The 21,822-nt window shown below is 39.1% G+C and overlaps 1 protein-coding gene across 2 annotated transcripts in view; it reads left to right on the top strand.

Moving 5' to 3' along the window:
- The first annotated feature begins 247 nt into the window (after nt 1-247).
- The window catches only part of LOC125239736 (programmed cell death protein 4), a 41,105-nt gene continuing 19,530 nt past the window's right edge, over nt 248-21,822 (top strand). Inside the window, exons 1-3 of one of the 2 annotated variants that reach the window (XM_048147382.1) lie at nt 248-694; nt 8,552-8,616; nt 8,962-9,057. In XM_048147382.1, coding sequence (XP_048003339.1) covers nt 433-694; nt 8,552-8,616; nt 8,962-9,057 — 423 coding nt within the window. In that variant the 5' untranslated portion in view covers nt 248-432. Of the gene's footprint in view, nt 695-8,551; nt 8,713-8,961; nt 9,058-21,822 lie in introns of both variants that reach the window. The other variant, XM_048147381.1, reaches the window with a different exon arrangement.

Here is a 21,822-nt window from a genome sequence, read left to right as displayed (position 1 = left end):
AATTTCTAATGACTTATTTTTTTAAGTTGTAAGATTAGTACTTGATTTTAAATTCAAATAATCAATACTGAACGTGAAGTAGGATGACTTTGTTTTTATCTTTTAACAATAATTATAATATAAAACAAAAAAAAATTGGAAATTAACTACTGAATAAACGAAGTGAAATAATGTGATACGGGCACTCATAGTACCACAGCAGGATGTCATGTTGGCAGCACTGCGCAACTACCGCTTGTTATTTACCAAACTTCACACCGGTGTGCGCTCTCAAAACAAATACGTGCTCGCTAGAACCTATTGTTTATCAGTGCGTTAAAACCACATTTTATCTTACCGTTTCTTTAAAATAAATCCAAATAGACTCTCATTAGTGCTGATTGTCGCTAATAAGAACCCTCGTTTACCCCGCGTCAGTTATATCTCGCCACAATGGAAGTCGAGCCCATCGCTTCCGAACTAGAAAACGTGGCGGCGAGTGACACTGATAACGCGAAGCCGGCGGACGAGGGCGCCGGAGACGCCGCGACATCTCATTCTGAGCGTCTGAAACGCCGTCATAGAAATAAGAAGCTCGCAAGAACCAACAGCAAGGAGGGCGGCGTAAGCACGCCGACGCCGCTCCCTAGATATCGAAGCTGGAAAAATAGCCGCCGACCGCGCAATGGCCACGGGCGCGGACTGCCTAAAAAAGGTAAAATTACCAATCTACCTTCAATCGACTTCGCATTTTAACCTACCGGCAACGCGGTAGATTTTTCTAGAACCCCTACGGCGTGAATTGAGCCGCGAATGGCTATTTACATAATATTTTGTTTACTACGCACCGGTGGTCACGTATATATTTTGAGTCCGTATCGCCGCATTTCTCAAGGTCACGCGGGCCCGGCTCTGCGCAGTTACGTTGTACGCTGTTACGGGGTTCCTCATATCGATTGGCGTAGGTCACTAATAGGAGTCGACGTCTTATTACGACATGCTTGTAAACAACTTTCGATTGCTCAAGGCTATTTTAGGACGACAATCCTGCCGGGTCAGGAATAGCGTGGCCGGTTGGCTGAATGGATAACGTTTTTTTTTTTTTTCATATTAAACGCATATGAGCCAAGGTCGTTAATGTTTTCCATAGACACAACAAAGGGGTGACTGCTTTATTTGTAGACCAGATAGACAGGTTTTCTGCATTAATTAATTTTGTCGAGCAACTTTCTCACTTATGTTCTGAGGATATGTTCAACGACTTGTCAACAGAGCAATTTAAGAAAGCAAAGAGCTTTATGGATAATTACATGTTTTTTGAGGTTTTTGTTGGAATTAAGGTACAATTTAAGTACTTAAACAACATACAGTAAAACAAAATGTAAGCAAACTTTCTTATTGGTTTCTTATTAACTACCTATTAGCAAAGACATATGTAACTCCGTCTAGACAGCTAAAATCTAAGAAAAAAAGGTAACTCAAAACCATAGAGAAAAAGGTATGGTGACCTAGATGGCGATACACCTTTGGGGTATGCTAAGCTAGATGGCTAATATTAATATTTGACATTTTAACACATATCAAGCTAAGAATATAGGCCAAATTGTCAAAACTGATGTTCAAAAGTTTTAGCCCTATGTCAAGAGATGGCAGTCTATGCACTGTGATTTCACATTTTACTTTGACAGCAACTCTCTATAATACTCTATCCTCTTTGCTATTAGGTATAGGCTAGTTTCCTACTAGTCAAATCAGCTTCTTTTTATGAGCTGTCAAAACGATTTCCTAATATGGAATTACTATGAAATACTGAGGAGTGACGGTCAATTCATTTACTTTATATCTTTCTTTTTGACTTATTAAATAGAAGTTATGTTTAAAAATAACTACTGTACACATTTTTCTTCTAATTATGTGGTGCTTTATTTCGTGCGCTGCGTAAAATATTTTATTTTAAGTATAGGAAACTAGCCTATTATGGACACCTGGCCAAGGGTAAGTAAATGCTGCAACTTTGGCCACCCTACCTAACATTGATTGGCTTGAAAATAGTAGTGCTCCACAAAGAAAGTGTTTAAATCAAAGGACCATGGGCAACTTGGTATGGAGCTTGGACCCAGAACCAACAGAGCTGAAAGTTAGGTCATTAAATAGGTCTATAAATATACTTCACTTTGTTCTATAGGCACCAAGTTGTATGACATTGCAGAACCGAGATATTCGTATTTTAGTCAGTGGTTATAAGATCTACAAAAACGGGTTTCTCAGTGATTGACTACCGATCAATAGGATAATAATATAAAAGCGTTAACAATAAGTTCTTAAACTAGAGGAAGATAACAGGCGGTCTTATCTCTAAAAAGCGATCTCTTTCAGACAACCTTTACGTAGCGAAAAAAAGTTAAAATGACATGACAGAACCGAGCGTTTGAGAGATACAGAAATGTGTAAGACAATAAATCAAGATATTAAAAACAGATGACTAGGTAACCGCACAAATGTAGTTCACGCCATATTCGGTGGCAATACCTTCATTATTACCATATTGTATGTTACCTACCCTCCAAAATGTTAAATACCCTAGCTACAGATTCTTCATAGTTCGTATTCTCTCTGAATTAAAATACGAATATCTCGGTTCTGCAATGGAATTCGACTTTATGCCCATATAATTAAATGAAGTAGATTGAAAGACCTATTTAACCCATTCATTGCCGGCGCCTCATATTTTTAATCATCACGCAGTGCCGCCGCCTTCTACGCGACGACGCGAATTCGCGTCCACGGCATCACGTTAACATTTCAACGGACGCGAATTCGCGTCCGCGGCATTAGGTTATATATCACACTTGAAGGACGCGAATTCGCGTCTGCGGCATTAGGTTATTTCACACTTGAAGGACGCGAATTAGCGTCCTCGGCATCACGTTTACGCATACACAGGACGCAAATTCGCGTCTTCGGCATCCGAGATAAGAATTATGAAAATTACAAATGCACTGAATCCAGAAACCAGCGACAGTATAATATTATCCCATTCAAATCAACTGTACTTAAAAGCTGATACGAAAATGTTATTTTATTTATGAAGGATCCCATTCATTGCCGACGCCTCATATTTTTAATCATCACGCAGTGCCGCCGCCTTCTACGCGACGACGCGAATTCGCGTCCACGGCATCACGTTAACATTTCAACGGACGCAAATTCGCGTCCGCGGCATTAGGTTATATATCACACTTGAAGGACGCGAATTCGCGTCTGTGGCATTAGGTTATTTCACACTTGAAGGACGCGAATTTGCGTCCTCGGCATCACGTTTACGCATACACAGGACGCGAATTCGCGTCTTCGGCATCCGAGATAAGAATTATGAAAATTATAAATGCACTGAATCCAGAAACCAGCAACGGTATAGTATTATCCTTCATAAATAAAATAACATTTTCGTATCAGCTTTTAAGTACAGTTGATTTCTAGCAAAAAAAAACAAATAACTCGTGGACGCGAATTTGCGTCCTCGGCATCACGTTTACGCATACACAGGACGCGAATTCGCGTCTTCGGCATTGAATGGGTTAATAGCCGAACTCTCATGTCTGTTGGTTCTGGGTCCATTTTGACGCATGGTCCTTTGAGAAATAGGATAGTCACCGCCATTAGAAATGGCTATTCGGTAAAAGTCACTATTTTTCAAGGAAGGCAATGTTAGGCGGAATAGGCAATGCTGCAGCAATTGATAGTATCAGGTCAGGTACGGCTCACTCCGCGTTTCTTCCGTACATTTCGACGGCCCATAAAGTTTGACAACCTTCACGCTGCGTAATAGAACTCGATGTCACATGCAGTCCGTTGTCAGGTTATTGAGAGTGAGCCTTCTGTACTTGTACTTTTATTCTGTGATAGTATACAATAATTTTTTTATCTTATTTTATTTGCCATGTGTAGGTAGATACTGCAGCTTATTATGTTTAAACTTTTATATCTAAATGTGATAAGGATGATGCATCGCCGACATCGCCGTGTTTACAATCAATAATTACAATTTACAAATTTCTTAAATTTGGATTACTGTATTTAGTAGGGATTTTTGATTTTCTTGTATTGACTAAGCTGTAGTAGGTGCCTAATTAATGCATAGGAATAGACAAACTATTTAAACAGGACTTTTTGTGCTGGTTTTAATCATATTAAAAAAAAATTGTCGCCTAAGTCATTGATGTTTTTTCTTCAATAAAACAGTAAGTTTTCACATTATCTGATCCAATATCAGATGTAGAACCAATATCCCGTACATTACAGTCGCCATCTTGGATTTTTCCGACCGGATAATGTGAAAACGCACTAAGACTTAGGAGTCAAGACTAGTGTATTATCTTACAAAAATTAATAGTATCTGACGTAAAGGACCTTCCCTTAAATAGAATGGAAATCAATAAAACGAGGGTTTACTTCATTAAATCGAGATAATTTGTCCTTTCAACAACATTGGAAATTGCACATAGTTTGAATTTAAAGGTTTGCTCAACTTATCGGGTTTCACCACAAAACAGGTTACTCATCGTTAATTCGCTTCTACTCATTTCCTCAAAGGTTGACTGGAAGAGATCCCATTAAGGGATAAGTCCGCCTACATTGTATATTACTGACTCTGTAACTTTGTCTCTTTTGTTTCCTTTATGTACAATAAAGCTTATAAGTGGCGTACTAGAAGAGAGGCCTATGCTCAGCAGTGGGCGATAAAGGGCTGATATGATGATGATGATGATCTGAAAGTCATGCTTTATTTTACTCCATCAATATTTTTCCACGCTTAATTTAATTAAGATACCAAATACCTCAAACCTGATAATTTCATTTATAAACCAACATGATAACCAAATCCCTGATATAAATGCAACGAAAACATTGTTTACTAATATACCATCTAATAATACCTCTCCTTATCTAAAATACCTAAACCACACATAACATACTAGAATGACTAATATGTTTAAACTTGTAAGAGCTACATTTGATTGCGAATACATTTAAATGGTAAACAAGTGGCGATTAAATAATAGTACAAATATTATGACATTTATGCATATATATGTATTTATGTAAGGGGCATCATTCGATTATAAAACTATTTAGTACGTCAGTTAGATTATCAAAACATTTTGGACATTTATTTTTTCTTTTTCCTCGTAAACAAAATGACGACCGTACAGTGCGTAGAAGTTTCACGTGACGTCACGCCTAGGTACAATTTTTACTTAAAGGTGACGTCACAACTGTCACAAGCCCCCTCTCCGGAACTTTGGTGTTCTGTATCTTTGTATTTTTTCATTAATTAGAAAAAGCGAAAAATATATCTGTATTGTCTTATAGAAGACCGCAGCTAAATAGCACTAGACCCTACTCATAGTGTTGTGTTCCTGCCGGTGAGTAAGGCTGCCAGAGCTCAACGAGGGTGCGGGGTGCTGACGACGGGAGGACTTACGGAACTAATTTGTTCCGTCTATTGTCCTTTGAGTCGTCGGCAACCCAAACCCTCCTTTGAATTTGTACACTCCTTTTTGCTGTGTAATTATACTTAACACAGCAAGGGGGAGTGTACAAGTTTCTAATGGGGTGGCAACGCGCATGTGACACTCTTTGAGTTGCAGGCGTCCATAGGTTACGGTGACCGCTTTCCATCAGGCAGACCGTATGCTTGTTTGCCACCGACGTAGTATTAAAAAAAATGTGTTAACCTAACCTAACTAACGGACTAAACAGAATACCATATTTTTTACTAGCGACCCGCCCCGGCTTCGCACGGGTACTATATCTACATGTAAACCTTCCTCTAGAATCACTCTATCTATTAAAAAAAAAAACCGCATCAAAATCCGTTGCGTAGTTTTAAAGATTTAAGCATACATAGGGACATAGGGACAGAGAAAGCGACTTTGTTTTATACTATGTAGTGATTTAGTCGTCATCCCTATTAGTAGTAGCTGCCTGGTGAAGGGAAGCATTGTAAAATCCCTAATCTACATTGGGCCTGTACATGTAGCCCTCTCACATATCAGTTTTTTTATACCACTTCAGTGGCAAAGCAAACAGGCATTCGGTCCGGGCATTTTCGCGAGAACAATCAACAAAAATATATTTTTCCTAAGGCAGGTAAATTTTATGTTTGTTGTACTCAGAATCACGAGCCCTTTCGATCCAGGACAAAAAAATGGTCCCAAAATTTCTATTATATTTCATACTTTCCACTTTGTAACCGCTGAAGTGTTTGAAGAATGGTAACGAAGTGGAAAAATTAAATTTAGGACGCTATTTAGTTTTTTCTGCCTAGTAGGATCGAAAGGGCTCGTGATTCTGAGTAGGAATAACATTAAATTAACCTATTTTAGAAAAAAAAGTTTTTAAATCTTTTTTCGCGAAAATGCCCGTCCGCCTGATGGAAAGCGGTCACCGTAACCTATGGACGCCTTCAACTCAAGGGGTGTCACATGCGCATTGCCGACCCATTAGAAACTTGTACACTGGACTGTAGGTAAAATGTGAAATGGGAAAATAATTTTCTCTGTCTATTAGTAGACATTAGGCCAATTTAAGGGAATTTCGAGGCATCTGTATTGCTTCAATGTGACTACTGTCAAAACATTTATTATAAACTTTACGTTCTGACGAATCTTTCTATCAGTCACTGATATAAGTGACAATCTCAAATAAAAGGTACGACATTGCCAAAAGGACGAAATTCAGCCGTACCTTTAACGCTCTTATGCTTAAGCGACATTGTGGTGCCTTGTGACAGACAGATAACGCCACATATACGAATATAACTTGAATAGTTTCTGTTCGTGCCTGAATACCATTATCATAACAACTGCACATGAATTGCATTATGCCTGGACAAATGCCAGAAATATTGTCAAACGTCTTTCTATTTTCTAATAAATGTGGGTTAGGTTACCCATTTCTATTTCTAGGGAATGAACCTTTATGTTCTGATAGGTTTCTTGTTTCTCTTTAAAATAAATAAAAAACTGTAAAATACAATGCCCCCCTTGATCCTCCCGTGCGTTCAGGTGCGTGAGATCCTCTGCACGATAGAACGCTTTTCAGACCTCGATGTCTTTTTTGTTGCGGCGTCCACATTGTCATTATTTTTGATGCCCTCTTTTTAGGCTCCCATTCAAGATTACCCACCCAAGCACCCAACTGAGCCGCTGTGACTTTAAGAACCTGACAATGTTCTTGTTTGCACAGACGCAGTTTTAATAAGCTTTTTTTGCAAAAATTTCATTTTTGGCACAAGCTTTTATCGCCGACTGTACCTTTCTTCCAACAGTCATTTACTACTCTCCGAGACGTTTCTAAAAACCGCTTACTCGATGGGGATACGACGTTTCATGACAGAGTTCCTATGACCGCCTTTCTGCTCCATCATCAGATCAGCACCATGATACCATAATATTGCATTGTCACGTGATTTACATATGTGTGCAAAATTTCAGCTCAATCGGGAAGTGGGTCTTTAGTTTTGACCCAACATACGTATTTGTATAGGACGAAGACGTAAGACGTGCTTCAAGCGACGCGTTTTACGTCTTTCCTATACAAAATCGACTGAGGAGACGATTTTTAAATTACACGCTGGCGCCGCGGCGTGGGCGTCCGTTCCGCGTCTTACGACGTGTGTCCCTTCTGTGTATTTTACACCTTAGGTGACTAAGGGAAAACTGAGGGTGGCAGATATGCAATTATGACACATGAGCATTGAGCAAGGCTCGGCTCCTTATGGTCCCCCTACTGTATGGCAAAGCCCGCGGCGCGACGTCGACGCGACGTCTTTTTTCATACAGTTGGCCCGACGCTACGCTCGCGAGACGCTAGATGTGGGGGGACCCTTAGTGGGGTCCTTGTTGCTCACGAGACCTTTGCACCCCACAACCACAAAAAAAAACCTTCAGTCTTATGGCCCCTGTACACATATGGCCAACGGTTTCACCAACCCCCTTGGCCAAGCGTGTAGAGGGCTACTTGGCCGTAAGTTGGCAGTTGGCGCTTGCGCTTGCCGGCCAACCGATTGGTGTCGGTTTTTTGTCCACACATCAAAGGATCTTGGCGCCAATGGCCAACTGCGTTTACACGTTGGCGCTTCATTCAGTTGGTCGTCAGCCGTCAGAGAGGACAGTAGTGAAATATTTACGAAAATAATAAGTTTATCTATGCCAATAATTGTGTAGATTTTAGGAAATAAAATAACCTTGCAAATGTTTAATGTATTTCCTAAAAAAGATAAATGTTCTTATCAGAATATTCAAAAAATTGTTAATATTTCAAATAATTTAATTTTACTACGGGGTTATTATTTTTTAATCAAATTTTTCTGACAACGTCTATGACCTAGAATTTCCTAGACTTTTCTATTCCACGTCCATCTTTCATGAAGAGCCAATGCCAAGTGATTGGTTCGCCAATGTGTAAACAGCGGCTCTTATCTTGGCCAAGGGGTTTCACAAAGGGCTGGTGGAACCGTTGGCCATATGTGTACAGCGGCCATTAAATATTTTCTTATTTAATCCAGGAGGCGCCGGCGGCAAGGGCGTCTGGGGAGCCCCGGGCTCCGAGCTGCTGGAGGAGTACATGGAGGACGAGAACGACCCCAACTACGACTCGGAAGCCGTAGCCAACGGAGACATCGAGTTCAAGCAGGTCATTGTGGAGGCTGACCCTGAGGAGATCATTGTAAGTAGTAGATTAAGAAAAAAAAAGCAAAAGCTTCTTGGAAAACAAATGACGATCGGCGATTCGGTGTCGAGCAAATGCGTTCGAAATTTTTGAATTTGGAATTGGAACTCCATTCATATTGTGTTTGTACGCTGCAGCAGGCCAACGACTCCTCGTAACTCATGAGGCCCTGGTAACTCGCTCCTAACGGGAGATGATTGTGAGTGGGTTTGTACGAAGAGCGCTTAGCTTCTGGAGTATATGGAGGACGAGAACGACCCCAACTACGACTCGGAGGCCGTAGCCAACGGTGACATCGAGTTCAAGCAGGTCATTGTGGAGGCTGACCCTGAGGAGATCATTGTGAGTAGTAGATTAAAAAAATAAAATAAAGCAAAAGCTTCTTCGAAAACAAATGACGATCGGCGATTCGGCGCTGTCTAGCAAATGCGTTCGAAATTTTTGAATTTGTAATTAGAACTCCAAATTGTGGTTGTATCCGCTGCTGCAGCAGGCCAACGACTCCGCGTAACTCTTGTGGCCCTGGTAACTCGCTCCTAACGGGAGATGATTGTGAGTGGGTTTGTACGGAGAGCGCTTAGCTGCTGGAGTATATGGAGGACGAGCACGACCCCAACTACGACCCGGAGGCCGTCGCCAATGGAGACATCGTTTTCAAGCAGGTTATCGTGGAAGCATAGCTGAGGAAATCATTGTGAGTAACATAAAACCTAGAATAAAATTCTAGATTAAGTCCTAAGATTATTAAATAAAAAAATAATAAGGCGAAAACAAGTGACGATCGGCGCTGTCGAGCCAATGCGTTCGAAATTTTGAATTTGGAATTGGAGCTCCATTCATATTGTGGTTGTATCCGCAGCAGCAGGCCAACGACTCCTCGTAACTCATGAGGCCCTGGTACCTCGCTTCTAATGGGAGATTATGTGAGTGAGTGATTTGTATGGGGAGCGCTTAGCTGCTGGAGTATATGGAGGACGAGAACGACCTTACGACTCGGAAGCCGTAACCAATGGACATCGAGTTTATGCAGGTCATCGTGGAAGCTGACCCTGAGGAAGTTATTGTGAGTAGTATAGTTCATAAAAAAGGCAAAACCTTCATCAAAAACAAGTGACGATGCCACTGTAATAAGCGGATTATAGCTGAGCATGTTTGCTAAGGGGCGCGCTTGGGAGGGCCGACGTCGGCGAGCAAATCGTCACTACTTGGAAAAACTCTCGTATCTCACGCTGCTTCTCAAAGTTAAAACGCAGTAAGTCTATATACAGGATGTAACATGAATGCTGGTGATCCATTTAAGAGCATAACCGGTATCGAATAGCGGTTACGAATACCACTTCCTTTTTTTAAAATAAACACCATGAAAATTAAAGGTACTATAGAAGGTAATGTATAAGCCGTAGGATTTATCTTTGGCAATTATGTTACATAGTGTATATGCATTCCATACATACTTACTACAATTTTCTTTTCATTAACAGATGAAGAATCTTCATTGAAGATACAAGTTTTTTTTAAAGTAGTGACGAAATACGTTCGAGAATTTAAATTTCGAGCGAGAATTTAAATTTCGAGCGAGAATTATAAATTGTTCGATGATGACTGGCTGTTCATCGACCTTTTTTTTAAGAGGAACAGGTAAATCATTTGACCATAATCTAACCTGATGAAAAGTGCCGATGCAGATTGCAGTCTAGGATGAAGCATGTTTACCCTGATGAATGAATGAATCTCTTGATGCAGTGAGTTACCTTCTTGTAACTCATGTGGCCCTAGTACTATCTCCTCGTTAAATTCAGTTTTTGGACTTGTAGATCTTGCTCCAAAGTAATGGATTTTATTTACATTGCGGACTATTCAGGTCAGTTTAAGAGGGCTTTCGTGTTAAAAATAGTGAAATCGCAACCGAGCGCTCGGTCATACCGTGTGTGGTATCAAATTAAAGGGCTTTGCGAGTAGTTTATAAATATATATCACATTATAGGACTTTTTCTACTTGATCTAACAAAATATGAGAAAATGTCCAAAAGTGGTAATAATTGTACCGGTGAAGGCTCGTTTTCAAAAAATTGGCAAAAATCAATAATAGCAATTTATAATCACTAAGGCATAACAGCAATTTAAGTAAACGTTGCAGATTAATTTAGTACAAAACTTACTTCGATGTGATATAGATTTTCAAAAAAATTGTCACTTAATTTTAGGTAATTTCTGAAAAAAATTGAATTCGCCTTAGGCTAGTTTACTCTTTTTCAAAAACTTAAAATAAAAATCTAGTCTGAAATGATTGTGGTACAAGATATACGAATTATAAATTTACTCGTTTTAATATTCAAAATTGTCCAAATTTTACAAATAAGATCGACTGATTCAGCTCTATACGTGCGTTTTTCTAAACGTGCATTAGAGAAAAATTCATAATTAATTTAGTGAGTTAGTTTTCAAAAATCCAGTCTTATAAAAATCAAGACAATAAGATGCTCTAACTGGAACTTGAATTAAATAAATCTATTGGATAACGGAAAGTGTAGTATTTCACCGACTAAAACTATCAATTTTTCATTCTTTTGACGTTTTTTTTTGAAAGCAGCCTTAACACACTAATCAAATCCCGCAAAGTAATAATACTAGTGTAAAAAAGACCCTAAAGTCTGTCTAACCTAAATTACCTCTGAACGCTAACCATATTTAAAACCTGGCCAGAAATATACGACTCTAGGCCACTTGCATCCTAGTCAAATCAACTTGTTTTTTGTTTTTTTTTATACTACGTCGGTGGCAAACAAGCATACGGCCCGCCTGACGTAAAGCGGTTACCGTAACCTATGGACGCCTGCAACTCAAACAGTGTCACAAGCGCGTTGCCACCCTATTAGAAACTTGTACACTCCCTTTCGCTGTGTTAAGTACACACTTAGTCACTTACATACTTCTTTTTAAGAACTGTCAAAACGAATTTGAACGACTTGCTAATATGGAATTTATATGATATCGAATTGAGTGATGTCACGGTCAACTCAGTTACTTTATATATTTCTACCTGACTTATTAAATAGAAATTGGATTAAAAAAAAATTCTGTCCATGTTTTTCTTATAATTATCTGATGCTTTATTTCGTGCATGGTATAAAATATTTTAACTACAGTAAAGTTCCCTATTGTCAGGAGGGCGCTGTTATTCTGATATATGGGATGACAGTTCAGTATAGTATGAAGAAAATAGTTCTAATGAAATTCCGCAAGATGGCGTGTAGTCAAATATTTCTGGTCAGGCTAACTATGCATTAAACTCAGCGGTATTTCATGACCCGAGAACAACGACAACGACAAAAGAAAAGGCAAAGAAACGCGGCTCGATTATGTTTAATCGGATATGGTCGACCTTGCGCGCAAATATCGTTATCGGAACACTTGAGTCAATGTTTTGCGTTTTAAATGTGAGAGGTAGGAATCGACTAAGGCGTGGCATTGTATGTAATACCAAAGACATATATAACTACGTATAGACAGATAAAGTCTAAGAAAAAAACGTACCTCAGTACCATACAGAAAAAGGTACGGTGGCCTAGATGGCATTACACCTTTGGGGTACGCTTAGCTAGATGGCGCTAATATTAATATTTGACATTTTAAAACATAGGTATCAAGCTATAATATGGGTCAAATTGTCAAAACTGAGGTTCAAAAGTTTTAAGCCTGTGTCAAGTGATGGCAGTCAATGCACTGTGATTACACATTTTACTTCGACAGTAACTCTCTCACATTCACATGTCACATTTTCGATTTCTTTCAACCCCTTTTTGCCAAGAGTGGCACTGAAGCTTGAGTAGTTTCATGTGCTCTGCTTACCCCTTCATGGGATACAGGCGTGATAGTATGTATGTATGTATGTAGTAACTCTCTATAATACTCGATTCTCTTTGGTAATACTAACGACCTGCCCGGCTTCGCACAGGGAGCAAATAAATAAATAGGACATACTTACTACACAGATTGACTTAGCCCCACGGTAAGCTCAAGAAGGCTTGTGTTGTGGTACTCAGACAACGATATACATAATATACAAATACATATACATATAGAAAACTTCCATGACTCGGGAACAAATATCTGTGCTCATCACACAAATAAATGCCCTTACCGGTATTCGAACCCAGGACCGCGGCTCGGCAGGCAGGGTCACTACCGACTGAGCCAGACCGGTCGTCAACTCGTCAGTAAAGCATATAAATGAGAACAGTATGTGTACGTGAGCGATGTAAAATTATATTTTGTAATATCCAAATATCCAACTTTTTACACTGTTGCAGATTTAAGTAATTTGTGCAATTTTCAAGCAAAATTATACTTTACGTATTTTGTCAATAAAAAAAAATTTGCTTTGAAGCTGCCCCAAAACCCTACGTAACTAGAAAACAATGGTGCCCTTTTTCTATAAAACATGATATGTGGCTTTCTAACACAAAAGGGACCCTATGATTTAAAGGGAAAAATTACGTTTTTACTAAAATTCCAATAGAAATTGGGATAGAATGTACCTTATTGTATACTAGTTTTTGCCCGCGGCTTCGCTCGCGTTAGAAAGAGACAAAAAGTAGCCTATGTCACTCTCCATCCCTTCAACTATCTCCACTTAAAAAATCACGTCAATCCGTCGCTCCGTTTTGCCGTGAAAGACGGACAACCAAACGGACACACACACTTTCCCATTTATAATATAAGTATGGATGAAGCACATTGAAAGACCCATACTATAAACTAGGGATGTACCGACTATTGATTTGGCCGACTAGGCCGACTACCGACTAGTCGGCGGTTTGGTGGCCGATTAGTCGGCCGACTAGTCGGCTAGTCGGCCAGAACATAATGTTCGACTAAAATCACCAGATTTTTTAATCATTAAATCGCAATTTTCATTATTTTTACACGTTCTAAGTTCTATGAGAATTTTTTATTTTTTAACTAGCGGGTTGGCTTAGTGGGTATTGATCCTGGCTATGAAATCGACAGTCCTAGGTTTGAATTTCAATGAGGGCCATTTATTTCTGTAATGATCACAGATATTTCTTGTTTTGAGTAACAAAGGCATAACCAATAGGTACATAATACAACTATATCGGCTGTTAATTTATTTTTGTCCTGTTTTTTTATCACTTATAAGGGGCCGACTAATCGGCCTTTTTTGCCGACTAGTCGCCGACTAATCGCTGACTACAAATGTGGCCGGATAGTCGGCTTTCCCGACTAGTCGGCGACTAGTCGGTACATCCCTACTATAAACTCCTTGTTTAAAACGATCGCGTCGCACACAAACAAATACACTGTAAATCCAAAACAACATAAGTGCATATAAAATTTGTTCAAAATAGCGCCATTTTCTACTGAAAGGCTTGGTAGTCATATCAATTGGTAAAACAGGAGTAATGTCGCTGTCGCAAGTTCATTTAAAGGTTATGCAGGGCTGAGCTTGGGGCCAAGGGAAAATATTTATGGCGAAGTTTCTTGTCACTTCAGTATAACATAACCACAAAATTAAAATTTTGATAAAACCCTCCACAGCGACGCGGTGGACCGATTTTCATGAAACATGGCATGGCAGAACACTCCCGACTAACTCAGCTTTCAGACCAAGAAACTTATCAAAATCGGTTCATCTGAGAGCTACGATGCCACAGACAGACAGACAGACAGACATACACACAGACAGACACGTCAACCTTATAACACCCCGTCGTTTTTGCGTCGGGGGTTAAAAAGGGGCTCTACAGGGGTTTTGATTTGAAATCTCCTAAATTTGAACTACGGATAGAATTATTGAAATAGATAGATGGAATGTTTAAAAAAATAATAAAAAAATATGTTTTTTTTTTTAATATGGCTCTTACAAATAGAGATAAAAGCTTGAAGAACCTATGGCCGTTTGTCTTATAATTCTTACACATACCTAGAAATTGTATGGTCGAAACACTCGAAACGCAGCCCTGCGGTGCTCTGTCACCATCGAGAGTCGCTTACATTTCATTGAAAACTCCGATCACGCACCCACGCACTTACACGTTCGTTTTACATACTATGTTTCGCCTTGCAAAGGGAGACTGAATAGTGTTGATAGGAACTCGCTCAAATAAATCGAGTCTTGTTGTCCTAGTCGTTTATTGAATAAATAAAGCGCAATTTAAAAAAATAGGAAAGACGTGTACTTTGCCAACATCAGCAATGCGAGTTTTGGAGCGCAGCGTAGTGTTTCGGACTCGATCGGTCCTTTTGACACCTAGAATGCTGCGCTCCATAGCGCGTTAGCAAACCTTCAGTTTGGACTTCTGAATCTCTGTGAGTGACCATGTTTGGGCGCCATAGGTTAGGACAAAAATAAGAATATAAAAAAAAATCAAAACGGTCCGATACAGATAAAAATAATAATAATCTGTGTTGAAAAAATAATTGCACTATCTTCAAAAACCAGGGAGGAAATAGAGGAGAGCGTTTGTATGGAGAATTGACCCCCCTGTATCGTCATAGGTCCCCTGTATCGTCAGGACTCGAACTCGCGTCCTATCTTAACCAACACTAATACTAGACTACCTATCTATGAACCTTAATTATTTCCAACTAGCGACCCGCCCCGGCTTCACACAGGTACTATACCTACATGTAAACCTTCCTCTATAATCACTCTATCTATTAAAAAAAAACCGCATCAAAATCCGTTGCGTAGTTTTAAAGATTTAAGCATACATAGGGACATAGGGACAGAGAAAGCGACTTTGTTTTATACTATGTAGTGATAAGGTGCTCAGCCACACCTCGGACACTGGCGATCAAATATATGAAAGAGGCGCGTTCCTAGCACACAGTCTAAGCTCGTGTAGGCGAACGCGTACATGCTTGTATGAGTGAAATATGACAGGTCGACTGTTCGCGTTTTTGACAGGCGGCAACTGTGAGGTAACCGAGAGGGGGTGGGCGGCACTTTCAGCCGGCAGCGGGAGTGGCCATACTGTACGATAGTACTCTTTATTATACCAGGGGCGGCTCACTCCGCGATTCTATCGCCGCGCTACAAGTACATGCTGGCGGCCGCGAGTTCGCGGACTCGCGGCCTAATCAGGGGTGGCGCGCGTTCTCATAGAACGCACGTTCGCACTTTCTATTGTTACTTTACGTCGCGAGTTTTTTTAAAGTTTTATATGCGATGTCCACGTGTGAATAATGGCTAATAATACTTAGTTAAATAGACATCATGAATAAAATAGGACAATCTTACACAGATTTACTATTGATTAAGTCCCACGGAAAAGTTCAATAAGGCTTGTGATGTTGGGACTTACACAAAAATATATAAATACTGTATATATACCCAGAAAGTACCCAAGACTGGAATATAATAGTGTAACATTTTATCTGAGTAATAATTGGTTTTAATAGGCAACCCTATCGTCCGACGCTGCGCACGTGCGGCTCGTTTCTTTGTTAGGATTTTGTAGGCATTTAAAAGGCGGCATTTCGTGAACATCAAAGCAGTGAGCCTTCTGTACTTGTACTATTATATATTCTGTGATTATACTGTGGCTCAGCTATCAAACGAGCATGCGTGAATGGTATCTAATGGCATCGGCTGTCATTGACCCGTGTTTGTAAGCGCCGCACGCGCGCGTCACATTGTAAGGGCTCACAAAAGGGACAGTACAGTCGGCTATATTAATAATAAATAAATAAATATTATAGGACATTCTTACACAGATTGACTGAGTCCCACGGTAAGCTCAAGAAGGCTTGTGTTGTGGGTACTCGGACAACGATATATATAATATACAAATACTTATATACATAGAAAACATCCATGACTCAGGAACAAATATCTGTGCTCATCACACAAATAAATGCCCTTACCGGGATTCGAACCCGCGGCGTAGCAGGCAGGGTCACTACCGACTGCGCCAGACCGGTCGTCAATAATAATACATAAAACACAGGATAAACACAGTCAAAATCGTGCGCCCTAGGAAGTTATGAAATATGTAGTTGTCACTAATTGGCTATTTCATAGCTAATCTGATGATGGAGACAGGATGTCATAGGATCTCTGCGATACAACAACACAGTGTTTGGTTTTGGTTAGCAAAACCAAACACTGTTGTTTTTTAGGGTTCCGTAGTGAACTAGGAACCCTTATAGTTTCGCCATGTCTGTCTGTCCGTCCGTCCGTCCGTCCGCGGATAATCTCAGTAACCGTTAGCACTAGAAAGCTGAAATTTGGTACCAATATGTATATCAATCACGCCAACAAAGTGCAAAAATAAAAAATGGAAAAAAATGTTTTATTAGGGTACCCCCCCTACATAAGTGGGGGCGGATTTTTTTTTCATTCCAACCCCAACATGTGATATATTGTTGGATAGGTATTTAAAAATAAATAAGGGTTTACTAAGATCGTTTTCTGATAATATTAATATTTTCGGAAATAATCGCTCCTAAAGGAAAAAAAAGTGCGTCCCCCCCCCCTCTAACTTTTGAACCATATGTTTAAAAAATATGAAAAAAATCACAAAAATAGAACTTTATAAAGACTTTCTAGGAAAATTGTTTTGAACTTGATAGGTTTAGTAGTTTTTGAGAAAAATACGGAAAACTACGGAACCCTACACGACAAATCCTTCTAATTAATAATTATATTAATGTCAAAAAGCGTGTTTTCGTGTTTTATCTAAACACATAGCATAGAACATAAATAGCGATACGATAAGATAACTTTAACCTACATTAAGCATTGCTAAAAATATGTCACGGTTGGTTAACGTTATTTTTATAAACTTGATGCCATGTCGATTTTGTTTCTTTTCATCACATTTGCTGTATAAAGGTCTCATTGCGTCTACGTGTAGTGAAGAATAATGTACTATTTAGTCTTAAGGGAGTAATGGATTTAGTTTTAAAAATTAATACAATCCGTACAATACTTCAGGCAAAGGATGTTTCAATCAGCCTAGGATTTTTTTTTGCACAACTAAAATTTGACTATTAAGCTATAAAAAAATAGTATACGGTATGAAAAATGCATTTTATTTATGTTTTACAATTATATCAAATGTATTTTACATTTATTTTGTAGTTTTCACGTTGATAAATCGTTATAATTTGCAATCTGGCAGGAAATTGTGACGGCCATCTCGATTTGCGCTTGATCGCGTTGCCATAGCAACGGACGGTACAACACCGCCAATAATTGAAGGTTTTGCCTTATGATTTTGTTTCTCTGTGTTTTCCTCTCAAATGTGATGAAAAATATTGTGTGTAACTCAGGAGGTAAGGATTTTGTAAACACGTGTCTATAACTCTCTCCAGCCTGCGGCTGTCGCGAGTTATTAACACTCGTCGACAAAATCGTTACCTTCCTTGTTGCACAATATACTATTTTTTCTGCCTTATAAGTAATGGTAAGTAAGGATCTGTCATCAACTCATTATACTTATTAATAACATCAAAATTTCCAAAATATCATAGCAAACTCAGACTTGAGCAGTTTTATGTGCTCTGCCTATCCCGTTTGGGAATACGGGCGTGTGTTTATGTATGCATCGTTGCAAATGGCACGAAGAGGAAGTTTAATTTTCATATAGTTTTCATTATCATCGCAAAGCTCTGTACGAATGTATTTTTTGCCGCGCGTTCCCTCTGGCGTCTAAATATAGCTTAATATCTCGCATGTGGCGGTAACGAGCCAAATGATAATAACAAAAACAAACTGTAACCAGATAATAAAACGAGACACACAATCTCAGATACGGGCCGTTAAATTAAATGCAGGGTAACATTAACATACATGCATATTAATATTATAAATCGTCACTACTTTGAAAAAATCTCGTATCTCACATTGCTCCATATGCATTGCATACATACTTATTACATTTTTCATTGACAGAAGAAGATATAAGTTTTTTTTCAAAGTAGTGACGAAATGCGAAAGTGTGTGAGTGTTTGTTTGTCCGTCTTTCACTGCAAAACGGAGCGACGAATTGACGTGATTTTTAAGTGGAGATAATTGAAGGGAAGAGTGATATAAGCTACACTGAGAGAAAATACAACCAGTTCTCATGTTCGTTCAACAAGTTTTTTGGTTAAAATAGCGCCTACGTGCTCTTTGGTTCAAACAACAAGCTACTTGTCATTTGTTTTAAACATACGTTTGGCTGATTCAAACAGATAAACCGCAACAAGTCGAACTTGTTAAATTCACAATGCTTCCCTAAAATGGGGGGGAAGTTTATATGAAGCATTCCACAATTTATCGAATTTAACTCGATCGAAACCGCGGGCAAAAGCTTAATATTTACGTTATTACGTTTATTTCTCGGAGGGGTAGGCAGATAACACGTGTCTTCACTTGCTCCACTTGTTGCGATCCTGAAATTCTTTCCCTTTTTTGATCAGGGGTGTTCCCCTTTGATTTTGATTTACAAATTTTGTCATGATTTTTTTTATAGCAAGTTGAACATGTTAAATATTTCTTGTTCCTTATTTTGTTTATTTCAAATAGCTTTGGTGATGTAAATCACCTGAGTAATTTCAGACTATCTCTGAGATGTTTTGCGTGATTTTTCTAACAGGTTTTTAGTTTATAAATTGTATGAACATCAGCGTAAAAATCGCTACATTCTCTCAACAATTTAGTACATATAAATTTAAATAGATATCATACACGAAAGAAAAAACGACAGGGCCCACTGGTGGCCGAGCCGGGAATCGAACCCGGCTTAGCCGCGTAAGCTGAAGACCCGGGTTCGATTCCCGGCTCGGCCACCAGTGGGCCCTGTCGTTTTTTCTTTCGTGTATGATATCTATTTAAATTTATAATTTATATATATAGTAGTGTGACTACTTGAAAAAAGAAAAAATCGAAAAATATTCAATAAAATAATTTGGTTTGTTCCCTAGTTGTAATTTACTACATACTTAGGTACTTTTTGCAATTAAGTAGCCATGGAAATTGTAATCGACCTCCTTAACTTTCCCTTCGTTACCTAATCTATAAATAGTCGAGATTATCAAAATGTGTGATCCTTTATAACAGGGTTCACTAAATGGAGGACCGCAGTTCGGATCCGAAATGACCCATTTAATGCAGACCGCGAATTCGCGTATTTAATAAGTCCCAAGTCCGGTAAAAATATATAAAGTAAAAGCATTGACCGTGACGTCACTCAATTCGATTTCATATTAATTCCATATTAGCAAGTCATTCAAATTCGTTTTGACAATTCTTAAAAAGAAGCTGATTTGACTAGGAGGCAAGTAGCCCATTCGGCCGCCTGTTTTTTTTTTATTATGACTTATGTTATGACCCCCTATCAATTCATATGGGCTCTGCAAATTTTACCTACCGTTTATTTATTTCATCATCATCATCAGCCCGCTGCAGTCCACTGCTGGACATAGGCCTCCCCCAAGGTACGCCACAGAGCCCGGTCTGCTGCTTTATGCATCCAGCTTCCGCCAGCCCCCCTATGCAAATCATCCCGCCATCTAGCCAGAGGGTGTCCCACACTACGTTTACCAAGACGCGGTCTCCACTCCAGAACACGCTTGCTCCAGCGGTTATCGGTTCTGCGACATATGTGGCCAGCCCATTGCCACTTCAACCTACTAACTTTCAGAGCTATGTCGGTGACCTTGGTTCTCTGGCGGATCACTTCGTTCCGAATTTTGTCCCTCAGAGACACTCCAAGCATAGCTCTTTCCATAGCACGTTGAGCGACTTTATTTATTTATTTAAACTTTATTGCACAATTGAAAAAAAGTGAACCATAGCAAAACAGAAATTCGCGAATGTGGTTGTGGGTTATGTGGGTGCAGTGAGAATAACCTAACCACAAAATTAAAATTTTGAAAAAACCCCCGACCGCGACCTAGTGGACCGATTTTCATGAAACATGGCTAAGAACACTCCCGACTAACTCAGCTTTCAAATGAAAAAAACTAAATCCAAATCGGTTCATCCGTTCGGGAGCTACGATGCCACAGACAGACACACACACACAGACAGACAAACAGACAGACAGACAGACACGTCAAACTTATAACACCCCGTCGTTTTTGCGTCGGGGGTTAAAAATAATTTAGAGAGCATGACAACTATAAGCGATTTACGACAACTACTAACAATATTATTTACAATCAATATAATACATACACCGTGTTTTCATTGAATTCCGTTAACTTTAAGAAAAGGTTCTTTAGATCAAATACAATTAATTTCTCTAAGAAACTAGCGTCTTACGGTTACCGAGTTATTAAAAAAATATTAATTATTACTGAACACGTGTGTGACAGCCTTTACCACTTCCTAATGTTATTTGTTTTGACATGTGCCGTCAATCACTTGACACTAACTTGAATTTTATCCTTAAGGGTCCCTCACACTGATTAATTATTTTTTATGTACTAGCTTTTGCCCGCGACTTCGCTCGCGTTCAATTCGATAATTGTGGAATGCTCCATACCAACTTCCACCCCCCCATTTTAGGGAAGTGGGGAGTTAGAAAGAGACAAAAAGCTTATATGACTCTCCATCCCTTCAACTATCTCTACTTAAAAAATCAAGTCGCTATTCGTCGCTCCGTTTTACCGTGAAAGACGGACAAACAAACAGACACATACACTTTCCCATTTATAATATTAGTATGGATGAAAACGATGAAAAAGATGAATTTTTTTTTTAATTTTTTTGCGAATCTAACTAAAAGTGATATACAGGGCGGTTCCTGATAATAGTGATAATGAACCTAAGAACGTGTCGAATTTATTTTATTATTTTATTTTTATTTCGTTTTAGACAGGCAGCTGATGCTGGTGCGTCTAAATCATAGTTCACTTTGCACGATTTCACTACTTAGATAGTTTGTCTAGTCTATTTTTAAATTGATTAACACTGGTAGAGTTCACAACTTCAGAGGGTAATTTAACGGAAAACAAAAAAAAAAAACACTATACGTAAATGTACGTTCATAATATCAGCGTTTAAGTGAAGTAGCCATTATATTATAGTACCTACAAGTCCGACTAGCACTGCATAAGCCGCATTGACGTAACTCATCTCATTCACTCAGC

The sequence above is a fragment of the Leguminivora glycinivorella genome, chromosome 26 (assembly GCF_023078275.1).
Source record: "Leguminivora glycinivorella isolate SPB_JAAS2020 chromosome 26, LegGlyc_1.1, whole genome shotgun sequence".
In the NCBI taxonomy this organism is placed as follows: domain Eukaryota; kingdom Metazoa; phylum Arthropoda; class Insecta; order Lepidoptera; family Tortricidae; genus Leguminivora; species Leguminivora glycinivorella.
This window is presented reverse-complemented; position numbering and strand designations above follow the sequence as displayed.